General features: G+C 43.5%; 1 protein-coding gene across 2 annotated transcripts in view; it reads right to left on the bottom strand.

Moving 5' to 3' along the window:
- SLC7A10 (solute carrier family 7 member 10) overlaps positions 1 to 8,132 on the bottom strand; it is a 40,995-nt gene extending 32,863 nt beyond the window's left edge. Inside the window, exon 1 of one of the 2 annotated variants that reach the window (XM_005492539.3) lies at positions 7,974 to 8,132. In XM_005492539.3, the coding sequence (XP_005492596.2) occupies positions 7,974 to 8,106 (133 nt within the window). In that variant the 5' untranslated portion in view covers positions 8,107 to 8,132. The remainder of the gene's footprint in view (positions 1 to 7,973) is intronic. The other variant, XM_005492540.3, reaches the window with a different exon arrangement.
- Between the last annotated feature and the right edge of the window lie 5,209 nt (positions 8,133 to 13,341).

The following is a 13,341-nucleotide window of genomic DNA, read 5'->3' as shown; positions in this document are numbered from 1 at the left end:
CCATGTGTAAAAGGAAGAATTTAAACAGCTCACCCCAACACTGCACTGGTTTGTGCATTACCCTGCAATCAGAACACCAGCACCTGCAAGCTCCTGAAGATGGGAACAGTCTGTAGACAATCACTCTTCAAATCTTGCTTTTCACTCCTGACTTGCAAGGCCAGTGCCAGAAGAAAACATTAGGAGAATAAACTAATACTGCATAAAGAGATTTTGTGCAGGCTGACATTAATAAATGTATTTACCACTGCACATACCTTTTCTCTGCAGGACAACAGGGCTTGCATATTTTCTATGCTCTCTCACTATACAGAGAGGGCTGCAAGCATTTTAAAAGGAATTAGGGTGTTGAGATGCTCAGTCAATGTTGGATTGCTGGCTCCCTGCTCCTTGCCATGGAACATCTGCTAAAAACTCTTTGGGAGAGTTCTGGGTTTTTAAGGACCAGCAGAATAACACAACACTGTTAGGATATTTTATATTTGGGGCACTTCAGTACTGACAAATGCCTTCTCATTTTATCATGCTGCAATCAAGATGACAAAAAAGTGTGGCAGCTAGTAGAAACTCCCCCCACAGCACAACAAAAAACAGGGTCTCAAAAGGAAAAGTTTGGCACATGAAAAGCTGCAAACAAAAAAAAAGCTAAACCTCCACCAAACCATTTCTGCTTGTTGTGAGCCTGCCAAAGCAGAGCAGATTTTCTCAACAGAAAAGGCCACATTATGCTAGAAGGAAATGAGCTGCAAGGCACAGGAAAAGGGAACACGAGTGGAGATTTATGGCAGTGCTGAAAGCAGGCACTGTACTGCCAGATCAGGAGTGAGACACTTACCAAGGATGCTACCTTTGTTAGTTCATCTGTCAAGGAAGGAGTTGCTGTTGTATCTGAACTCCTGGCACTCACTGCAGAGCTCATTGCTTCAGCCTTGTGATCAGAGTCACTCTGTCTCAGTCAGAATTTTCTACTTTTTTAGAAGGTAAGAAGGTAAAAACCCCCAAAAAGTAGCAAAACTCACCCAAACTAAATTCATTCAAACCAAAACCATCAGCCAATGAATGCTTGATGCTAATGACTTGGAAACAGAATTGTGTGACAATCATTCAGCCACAAATTCAAATACAAATTCAGCTTTTTTTTCTCTCTTCATATTGTACATGTGGGACTTCACATGCTGAATTCTCCTTTATATAGACTGCAGCAGAAAGGCATATCTGTGGACAAATAAAACCCTTTTCTTTCTCCAAAAATATTCAGTAAAAAAATAATGAAGTTAAGCCATTTAGGGCTCTTTCCTCCCTTCCCCCAGCAATTTCTAATTACAGCTCCTTTTTAGACTTCCTCTGTAAGTCAGTTTAGTCTCAGAGGTAAGCTGCTAGCCCAGAGAAACTGCAAAATCTCCCTGAATTTTTACCAACCTTAATTTGAACTTTGCCATGGTTTTTACTTTCAAGTGAAACTGCAGCTTGTTTTCAGCTCCCTAAACTCAAGTGAAAGGCTACTCTAAACAATTCTGATGGAGAACTGTATGTTGGAACAGTCTTGAAGAACATGGGAATATGTAAAATATCATGCCATAAATGCAACTTGCATTTTGGATGGGCATCTGCTGCACCAAGGGAAATACAGGTTGGATGTTAGAAAAAGTTTTTACAGAAAGGGTGATAAAGTTCTGGAATGGCTGCCCAGGGAGGTGGTGGAGTCCCCATCCCTGGGTGTGTTTAACAAAGCCTGGATGTGGCACTGGGTGCCAGGGTTTGGTTGAGGTGTTGCGGCTGGTTTGGACTCTTGATCTTGAAGGTCTCTTCCAACCTGGTCATTCTGTGACTCTGTGATCTCCAGCTTTCTTTTTTTCCAACTGCAGGATCCAACCTTTGTCAGCAGTATGAACCTTTTTTCCTGTTGGGTACCATACCAAATTATGGATACTTATCAGGTTAAATGTACATATGGAATGTGGACATGTAGTTTTCAGTAGTTTTGAATTTGAGCCTAAGCCTCTGGGCTGTACGGAAAAAAATCATTCACAAGTCCCTCAAAAGTGTCGTTGTGGTTTCTCACTAGTAAGGAATCTGTGCCATTTATCTCAAACAAAGATTGACTGCTGACTTTACTAAACCATAATTTGCATTTATGAGAGGACAAGACACTGAATTACAGTCCAGAGCTCAATCCTGAACCATTGCCCTGAAAAAAAACCCCAGTTGTGCATTTGTAAATACTTTGTGTGTTCCATCAGTAAATGCCATGTGGAACTAAATGCTCAACATATTAGTTAGCAAAGTGTGTAACAGATAAGGAAGGCTGACTCCTTTCTAAAGTGTTTAGAAACAAATTTTTTTTTTGAGAGAAAGAAGCATTGAAGTGTAATCTGTATTACTCTCACAAGTCACCAAACAAAAGTGTGTCCTGAAACTTCAGTTAGCTATAAAAGTGAAATGCTCTCACACGGATCCAGAGAGTGAGAAAATTCTTGCTGCAACAACACTGTTTTCTGTGACTCCAGACAGGATCAGAGAAATCAGGAAAAACCATCCAGTAATGTGGGTGGTGGTTCTCTGCTGTTTTTTTCTCATACATCTTTCTTTCTGCTGCAGTTCTGTAACTTGGGTACTGCTCCAGTGAAGTCCATTGGGTCTGACCAGTAATGATCTGCTAATGATTTGAAATGTTATTTGATTAACAGATGGATCTGATTCAATGACCAAGCCCAGTCCACTTGAGCAATGGTGGCACATGAAACGTGACCAGAGAGGATACAGCAAGCACTGTGCATTAACACCTATCCATTTCCACTTGAAAAAGAGGAATATGAAGGCAATTCCCAGTTCCACGTGTTCTCTCTCCCCAGTGTTAAGCTAGCAGCTTGCTGAATCCTGTTTCTGCCAACAAAGACTATCTGTGGGGTTTTAAGGGATGTCAGAATGGCAGTGGCACACAGTAAGGAGACAGCTAATTGACACACAAGAAGGCTGGCAAATGGCTTTTTGTTACTGACAAGGAGGAAAATCACACTGGAGTGCTGCACTGGGAAGTGATATTATGCAAATAAAAACTTCTGTGTACATCCATATGCAATTATTTGCACATAAGACAGGCAGATATAATTACAATTATAATTATAATTACAACCAAGGCAACTGAGTTGTTCTCCTGATGGATTACCATGGTGTGGGCAGCAAATTGCACTACAGGCCAGGACAACTCTGCCTAAGGAAGGATCTCTGATGGAAGGAGGTTTCTGAACTTGGGGGCATTCTGCTGAGACCATCCAGGTCATGGGCTCAGCTAGGATGGAAGCAAAGCCTGTGCTGTCATCTGGGCAACTGGACAGATAAATGCCAGAAAGTTACCTTCAGAACTAGCAAAAATTGAACATATTGCTCATTGAACACAGTTTTGTTGCTATCACTGGACCTGAACCAGTTCATAAGGGATCTCACATCAAATTCATGTGTGAGCAGAGTAAGTACCACAAGCATTTTTTAAGCAATGCCAAGTCAGCTGATGCAGATAACTTGCCTGCCTGTGCTCAGCAAAATAAGATGTATTTAGTTTTAGCTGAAGTATTTCATTGTAGTTGAATTTGTAAGGCTTCTAGTCAGTCTCATATAACCTGATACTAAATCATTCATGAGTATACAACAGGTTTTATCATAATGCTAGTATGACCCTATGGCTACTTTCATGCAGTTTTACAACCACATAAATAAAGCTTTTAAGAGATGTTTAACTGTTTGTTTTATATAATGTTACTTGACCTCTTTTAAACAGTTAAACAACCCTTTTTACATGTTATAGATACAATTTGTGTATACAGTTAAGTATACATTTCTAATATATGAATGGTAAATTTTGTTCTTCAGACCCAAAGAACCAGGCTGCTTTAAGACATTAATCAGCCTGCACTTTCTAGTTCTTGTAACTTTCTAAAGAACAATGGAATGTGGTAGAAATTACATCAAGTCATGGAACTTTTTACTTAGCTTTTTATCTGCACAGGCAAGACTCCAAGGGAGGCACTGTATAACTAAGATGCCTGTGTTCAAAGAAAATACACATAAAAAAACTTAATTACATATACAGTCCTATGAAAGCATGTGCATGAAATAACTGTTCAATTAAATACAGCATTGATTTCTGTGTCTGCCAAATAAATCTAGTGTGGATTTCAAACAATGATATACTATCTCTATGTTATTATCTAGGACATAATAACACATGTATGTCACTACTTTTTAAGCTGTATCCCTTCATTTAAGTACTGGCAAGCTTGATTTGCAGTGCATGTGAGTGCATTAGATTATTTGTTTTCACTGTACATAACCATGTTTGACACAGAGCAGTTTGGGTGTTTCTACAGCCTGTCTCAGGCACTTCCCAAAAGTGCTCTTTCTGTGACAGAGATGAATTGCCAGAAAGATTTGTTACTACTACTAAACACTGTTCAGTTTTACAGTCATTGACTACCAGTCTCTATTTGGAGTTAAAGGGTTTTGTATTTAGTACCTTTATTTACATCAGGATATTCAGAAGAGCTGGTTTCTTCCTCAGTGTGAAATAAACTTTGGAAATAGCCCTCTTCTCTAATCAGGCTTGTTTGTAAACAAGTTAAAAAATGTAAATGAAGTAATGAAAGACAGATTTATGTTGTGCAAAAGTCAGGCTGCTGAGAGAGATCAGGAGACTGTTCTATGGGGTGGATACAGGAAGGATGTAGTCCAAATTTGATGTAGTTTATTATGGGGGTTTTTTCCTGCATAGTTTTTTTGTTAGATGAACTGGTATTTCTTATGGCAAAACCTTTCAAAGCTCTATAAAAGGAGGATAAAAATTTGAAAGCGTAAGTTTTGTGAGTGCATTAAGACAGCATAGCAATTTATTATGTTGATAAATACCTCTGTTGTGAAAGTAGTAAGAAATTGCCCTACAATTCAAAACATGTCAAGAAGATTGAAAAGTAAGACCTGTTTTCCAGGGAATTAGCACAGGGCATGGGAGCTTCAGCTGGCAGGATCCAGGCTGTCTGTGCCCTCCCTGCTCCCTGAAGCAGACTGTGCCCTGTACCCCAGGGCAGGCTGAGCCCCCTGAGCTCAACAGCCATGGATGTTTGACCTGAGGTACCCACAGAGGCTGCCTTGATTCTCTTGGCTGCAACTCTGACGGAATACTGCTGACAGACTGCAAATTCTACAGACTGCATCCTGCCATTATTGGAATACTCTCAAATACAGTGTAATAGTGACAAAGGTGCTCCCACCCCCAAACCTGCTCCTCACTCCATGTCATTGCCTGCTGAGTGCTCCCCAGCACTGTCTGATTTCCCAGCTCTGCAACTCATACAATACCTTGTTTCAAACAAGCAGAATTAGTGTAGAGAAGGCAACCAAAAACTTATTAATCATGTATTTACAAGCTCATATTTACAGCATTTTTCAAATACTCCCTCATGCTTCCTCTTCCTAATTACTAGAAGATTATAATTCTCTATATCCATCCTGCAGCTGATTAGAATTGTAGAACAGTCAGCTAAACCAGAACATTTGGTGTAATGCTGGCAGATCACAGCATCAAATTTCTATTTGATAATATTAAAATATGCTCATACATTTTCTGTACCTGCCAGAACATTTAAAGAAAAATAAGAAAGCATAATGCTTATGTCCATACAGAGCAAGAAGAGGTTTTTTCACAAGTGATTTCTGGTTTTCTTGGTGTTCTCGGTAGGACTTTGCTGTGGGATGCATCAGAATCTGATGTCTAAACCCTTGAAATGGGTTTCCCTCCTCCACTCCAAACCAGGAAATCCAATATGATGGCTGACATAAAAGTCCTGGTCTGTCCTTTGGTCTGTTCCACAGGCTCTAACACACTGACTGCATCTGTTCTTTCCATGCTACTCAATCACTTGGAAATAAATCTTCCTCCTATGTTAAATTCTATCAAACAGAAAATTTGTGAGTTACCTGGTTGCCAAATATCAACTTGGATCAACTGGTTAATTTTTTTTATAAAGAATTCTTAAATAAGATTTCATTTAGTTAACTCCAGTAATGGCTTGCAAGCCTATCTGATGTAATTCACAGTGTTCTCTGATTTGAGGCTGTCATGTTTTATGCAGTGACACCTACAAAGACTATTCCTACTAGATACCACTTTATTACAGAAGTCTTTGATACGTGATGTAACTTCATGCATCTGCACACAAACAAATCAAACTAAAAAATAGGATCCTATGGTTGTGTTTCAAATGTCTTCTATGAAAATATGGGGAAATTGGCAGAAGAATTTTCAGGCTTTATGTGGCAAAGCAGATAACCTCTAACACTTAGACCACTTGAGAGTACTACAGTTTGTCAAAAATGTCAGTGCATTTCCTTGCTCAAATGTCCCTGATTAGATGAGAAGCTGTTTCACAAAGTTTATTTTGGACAAGCATGACATATATGAATTCTGCTTGCAGGAATTGCAAATAAGGTTGATGAAAGGTTGACTGGGAGAGAAGGGTAGCAGTCTCAAGGTACCATTCTGTCATACCTAATAAATGACAGAGATGCCATAAATCTTCCCTAGGGCCAATAGCAACTCAGGGAATACCTAACCCTGGAAGTGCCTTACCTACAGCAAAGTGCAGCACTCAAAACTTGACTCTAACACAAGGTCATCTGAGCTCCACTGAGATCCAGAACTGAGATTTTCCCCTTAAATATGCTGAGGGATTCAAAATAAAGGTATCTTTGGATATGTAGAACACATCTCCCCAAAAACTGCAGATACGGATTTCAGTGTTTCACTGTGGGAATGGACTGAAATATTTTCCTTTCATAAAACAGCTTTGCTCACAATGATCCTGTTCAATGGCACCGAATTTTGGTGGTGTTTTTTTTTTTTTTTTTGCAAGACCATATCCACCTATATTGGACATAGAGGCATACATGACTAAGAGCATAAAATTGCAGTAGGGCACTGTGATTACTATCAGTTTAGTCCTCTTCCTCAAGCTTGGTGACATCAATCACAGAGACACATGGGGGTGTCCAGGCAGTTCTGCCTCTGAGCCGAGCACTCCATGGATGTGGCAGGTCCTGCTGTGCCCGCTGTTCCCTCCCTGTGCTGCCGCGCACCTCGACACAGCTGTCACTGCCAGCCTTGTCCCCGGGTCCTGGTGACAGAACGGTCTTCCTGCGGGGTTTGGAGGCTGACTGGGTTAGTACAGGCTGCTTTTATTGATCTGCTCGAATCTTCCTTGCCCTCACATCCCCAACAGTGATGGAGCACACGGAGGGAGAGAGCTGCCCAAATCTCCCAGTTTTGATCTGTTACGGGAGCAGCAGCTCAGCCCCGCTGCTGACCGCGGTGCCAGCGACGGCTGCTGGGGACAGCACCTCTGCTAGCCACGGCTGCTCCTGGGGGACAGCACCGCTGTGCCAGCCACGGCTGCTGCTGGGGGACAGCAGCGCTGCCAGCCACGGCTGCTCCTGGGGGACAGCACCGCTGTGCCAGCCACGGCTGCTGGGGTCCGGGACAGCAGCGCTGCCAGCTGGCGCTGCCGCCACCGCGGCTCCGGGACAGCCCGGCGCTGCCTTCCAAGAGCCCGCGCTGCCACCTGCACTTTGCAGAGCCCCGATCTCAGATAATCAACCTGGCTCAGCCTGATAAGCGAGCGCCGCAGAAGCCTCAGCAGCTCACCAGGCATCAGGAAAGACTTGAGGTCACCTCAATTTGGCGCTCGCTGAATGGCTGGGCAGAGGGGGTTCACCGCGGCTGGCCCCTCACACGGACCGTGTGTTACAGCCCCTCGCCGCCCATCCCGCCGCGGGCCGAGCCGCACGGAGCAGCGGCGCGCTGTCCCTGGCCGGTGCCGCACACCTGCCCGCGGAGCCGCGCATCGCCTATCCCCGCGCCGGCCGGTGCCGAGCCCCGCCGCAGCGGCAGCACAGCCCAGCGTCAGGGCTGTCAGCGGTGCCCTTACCGATGATGATGGCACAGGCGCTCACCAGCCCGATCTCCTTCTTCAGCGCCACCCGCTCGGGGCCGCCGGGCAAGCGCTGCTCCCCGCCGGCCATCGCTGCCCGCGCTGCTCTGCCCCGCGGCCCCGCGCGCATGCGCCGCCCCTCGGGCCGGAGCCGGGGGGGCCGCGCCGGACGGGGCCGGACGGGCCGCGGGACCCCTGAGGGCAGCGGTGCCTGAGAGCTGCGGTCACTCGGAGCGGGCCGCCCTCCGCACCTGCCAGAGCGTCCCCGAGAGGTGCGGGGACAGCAGAGCCAGCGCTGTGCGGCGAGGGCTCAACGCCGAACGCTGCGCTCGGACATTCGGCGTGTCGGGCAGCGGGTTCTGCCCGGCGCCACGAGCCAGCCTGGCGCCGTGCCCGGGCCCCCTGGCAGAGCCGCCCCGAGCGGGCTGCAGGGCCACCGCCTCCTCTTGGGCTCTGTTAGTTGAGGTGGTGCGATAACGTACAGAATAAACGTTTTATTGCTTATCATCGGTAGTGCCGGAGTTAAAACCAAGACGGCAATGCTCGAGATTGGCTGGTTTCCGTACTTTTTAACTTAAGTTTCTCCGCTCTTTCTTCCCACGTTGTTTGACATTTCTGAAGGGCTCTCGCACCGGCTCTTTCGCATCCGCGGGGCTGAGCGGCTGCCGGGGCTCTGTCCGGAGCTCTGTCTCTCACAGCCCCGCGGGGCTGAGTGGCTGCCATGGCTCCCTCCCTTGTCCCCCACATCCCTGCGGGGCTGCCATGGCTCTCTCCCGTGTCCCGCACATCCCTGCGGGGCTGAGGGGCTGCCATGGCTCCCTCCCGTGTCCCCCACAGCCCCGCGGGGCTCGCCGGGCCGGCAGCGGCTGCTGACGAGCTATAGCTGGGGGTATCTGCCGGGGAACATAAGGAAAGAAATGTTTTCTTTCCTCACACAGGGGATGGAGCTTAAAAGTTGGGATCTGCGTTCGGCAAGTCTTTGCTCTGTGAACAAACTGCCTTCACAAGAATATCAGTGAATGAAGTCTGCTCTCATGTGATATCAAAAAGTTGAATCGTAGCTTGGGAACCTGGGCTCTTTCCTCGAGTTGTAACAGCCAAGAGTTTATTGATGGGAATGCCCAGATCGTTACTTGTTTCTAAGATGATACCTTGTTTACAAGATGTTTATAAGATGAAGATACCTTCCTGAGGCCATTTCTGTGTTCAGAGGAGACCCCAGTGTAGGTGACCTATTCTGAAAGTGCACAGGTTAGAAACATTTCCTAAGAAGATTTTGTGGTAACTGACAACGTGCACCAGTGGGACAAACAACCAGTGCAAACTGGCGAGGCTGTGGCAGGGTGGGACAGGCAATGTCTGGTTTTTCACCCCAGTGAAGGAAGTTGGGAGGTTTCTGTGGTGACACCAATCTGATTTTCTTTGTCTTCACAATGAAAACTATGACAACTGGTAAGCCTTTGAGAAAATCCGTGGATTATTCTTAGAAAGCTGATAATTTTAAGTGATTTTACTTTATACTGCTGCTTTATTCTGCTCCTTTTATAGAAAAGCTTACTGATTTTCAGAGGCTGAGGCTTGTTTCCTAAGTTGATCTAATGCTCTGTTTCTGAATGAAGTGCCTCACTAACCACTCCTAAAATGTCCTTTTTATTGAATGACTATGTGATTTTTATAAAAAAAGTTTACAAGAAGAGTTTCTTTCTGGACTATATAAACAGTACTGCTGTTCTTCTTTTAAAGACTACAAAATATATATACAAAGACTGGAAACAAAGTTTCAGGTATTCAAAAGTAATCTGATGTATTGGGTGTTTCTTCTAGCTGCCCTAATTGATTGATTCATAGCCTTGTTTCTTAGTAACTCATGTATATTCTAGTAGGTACTGCTGAAAGTCTCTACGTGCTAGGCTTATATACAAGAAATAATGCATTTTGGGAAAGTTTTCTATGATAATCTATTTCTTTTGTAAAAGCTAAAATAAATTAGTTTGAACATAATTTAAAAAAGTACAAAAGTCAAGAAATATGTGAATGAATGGTGTTTCTAACTCTACTGAGTTTCAAGAACCTAATGAAATTTAGGCTTAATTAACCTTTACAAAAACCCCACACAATCTGTTAAATGAATGACACTTGAGAAGGATAACACTGCACTTGTTTTCTTTGGCTGTGGTAACAGTGTTGGTTTGCTCCGAAGTTTGTGTGATAGAAATCCCAGTCAGCACTCTTCTACTGATTAGTGAGCAACAGAGCCTGCTGGCCATGGGATGATGGAAATGAATGCTAGAATTCATTTAACTCTAATAATCTTCAAATCAACTGATCAGTAGCTAGCAGGTTTTTTTTTTTTGGGTTTTTTTGGTTTTTTTTTTTTTTTTTTTTTTTTTTAATTCTGGCCAGTTTATAGGGCTTTCCCAGGGAAAATGCTAAATATTTTTGTGTCTGTGTGTACTCTTCCTTGCTGATAGGTAATATTTTGTTTTGTAATTGTTCTTCCTTACTGAAAGTCAAGAGAAACAACTAAGTGACTATACCGATTTAACAGGTAATAAGAAGGAAAAACCTAACAGAAATGTACCAGAAATCTCTCCTAAGGAGAGGCAGTCAACAAACCATTAAAGCTGTGAAAAGCAGAGGAACCTTAAAGCATCTTGTCTTGCTATCCAGTTTCACCTTGGGTGCCTTTTGAACAAGGCTAGAAGAGCTGGCACTGGAGAACCATGAGGTGAAATCTCAGCTTCATCCCAGTGAAACCTCTTGCAGCAAAAACATTAATGAGCTGCCACATCTCAGTGTGGCAGAGAATGGCAGGATATTGTCTATTACACCTTACAGTTTCAGCACCAGATCCTGGTTTGTTTGATCCCCGAGGGCAGCATTGTGCCCCTGTCTTTGTGTGGGGCTGCTCCCAGGAGGATTAGGCAGCCTTTGTGGCTGGGCAGGGTGTGCTTCCAGGGGCTTCTGACACAGCAGACCCAACTCTCAGCTGCCTGCTCAAGCAGGGACCTTAAAAATGTTAATTTGAGGGGACTTTGCTCTGGGACTTTGTATATATTTCATAGTCTATAAAAGGAGAACAGTAGTACTGTTTATATAGTCCAAAAAGTAACTCTTGTAAACTTTCTCATAAAAATCACATAGTCATCCAACAAAAGGACATTTTAGAAGTGGTTAGTGAGGTAGTTCATTCAGAAACAGAGCAGTAGGAAACAAGCCTCAGCCTCTGAAAATCAGTAAGGCTTTCTATAAAAGCAGCAGTATAAGGTATAGACTTACCTTTTTCTCAAGAAGCTTAGCATTAATTTCGTGGCTGCTTCTTTGTGACATCTCTGCCAGAACATCCTTCCTCATGCAAGTAGAACCCTGTGGGCAGTGCAGCCTGGTTGCTTGGTGGGCATGTGGGGTTCTGGGTGCAGCTGTGGGGTGATGAAGGAGGATGGAGGCTGTGCAGCAGCAGCACAGTCCCTTCCTGCCACGTGAGACTGACTTCATCTATGGATTAACGGGGTGCAGCCAAGAAATCTGTGCTAGTCACTTAATTTAGGATTGTAGTCCTGGACCACTGTAGAGAACTTAATTTTTCTCATTTGTCCCGGGACAAATTCTTTCCCTAAATCCATATAAAGAACACTGATTTACTGATTCTTTCCCCAGGGTGTGCATAATAATTTACTTTCCTTTTCAGAGTTTTAAGTGTTTTACTACTGGTGAAGGATTAAGCAGGTGGCTGTTTACGACACAAGTTTTCAGTATGCCCACATCCATAGCAGAACACTGGAGTGTAGAATAGCAGTGAGCCAGAGACCTGTTGGAAAAGACAGCAGTGACAAAGGTTGCCCACATTAACTGCCAAAAAACGCTCTTTCTTTATTTTCTTCCTATTTTTTTTTTTCAGGCTGAGTGCCTGCCTGCTACACTGTGGTTTTTGCACGAGGGTGAAGAGAGGACTTTTCTCAGTTTGTGGTGGTGTTGGCTTATTCAGGTTGTGTATTTTGTCCTATTGTTAATATAGTTTCAAAATGAGCAAGTCAGAGGGCATGTAGGTTCTAATTAGTAGTTATCTGAGGCAACTCTTGGAGCAGAAAACTCATTTAAATTGTTTTGGATTTGAACATACTGTATCTACTTGAGTGACAAAACGTTAGAAAGCAAAAAAGCCAAAGTTCTTTGTGGGAAGGCAATTGCTGCATAGCAACTGCATAGAGAGGATGCAGTGAAGCTTGCATGTATTCTCCTTTGTTGCTATTTTTGTCCTTATTTTCTTCATGTTCTGAAATGTACAGAAATTCTTGAAGTTGTTGGAATGAGTTATTTCATTCATTGCTACTTATGCTCTAAAAAAAAAAGAGAAGCAAATATTAGCAATTTGAGTTTTGTATTTTGGAAAGAAAAAAGGAAATTTAATATGCTATTTGTGAAGGGATGCTGTGACTGAGTTTCAAATGAATGTGATGTTTGATATATGGAAAGGAAGCAAGGTTAAAGAAATATAAAGATTCTCCATGATAGCAGATATTTTCCCCAGTCTCACTCAATTTTTGTATTTAGCTACACAATTTTCTGTTTTCCTAAAATATAACCAACCTTACAGAACCAAAATTTAAAAGAGTTATTAAAACATAATTCAACTTTGAACTTAATGGGCTCCATGAACAGCAGCTGGGAAACAGTTACTTGGAAGAATAACCTGTTTGTTGTATATTGTTAAATAAACAGTGGGCTGGCTGGCTTAGCAAAAGGAAATTTGGAGACTAATGGGATTGTAAAGCGTTTCTTAATTGCTAATAAACTTGTGAATGAGGTTTTCCATGTTGTGTCTGTGGAAGGCTCATACAGAATGTGGGAGACTGATCTTAGCTGTGCTCTGGATGTGCCCTGCACAAGTGCATGTTACAGGGGTTAGTTAGGATGTGCCACCCCTGCAGCTGATTTGGGCCTTTGGGCTCCCACTGCGATGGGATTGCTCTTTCCCAGTGTTTCATCACACTTCTGTAGCAGGACAGAAACTTGTGGAGAATTAGGATTAAACAAGAACACAAACAGGAGAAGGCCATCCATTATTGGAAAGCGACATCAGTGAGAGGGACTCATAGGAAGCATTTCCACTTTAATGGGATGAGACCCAACAGGTTACTCTAAATCAAGCCCAGCTGCAGGTGGATCAGTTACTTGTTGAAAGCATCCTACTCTCCATCACCTTTCCTTATTGTGTTCAGTCTCTAAGATGAAGGTGGAAAACAGAAACCTTTGTATTCCTGGTACTGTTTTCTATTGTACATCTGTTTCAGAAAGCTGTAGAAGAAGGAGGCCCATGAGTATGTGATTACTGTGTGACTCCCCAGTGCCTGCACAAGAAGAGTGT

This window comes from Zonotrichia albicollis, chromosome 13, assembly GCF_047830755.1.
Source record: "Zonotrichia albicollis isolate bZonAlb1 chromosome 13, bZonAlb1.hap1, whole genome shotgun sequence".
NCBI lineage: Eukaryota > Metazoa > Chordata > Aves > Passeriformes > Passerellidae > Zonotrichia > Zonotrichia albicollis.
This window is presented reverse-complemented; position numbering and strand designations above follow the sequence as displayed.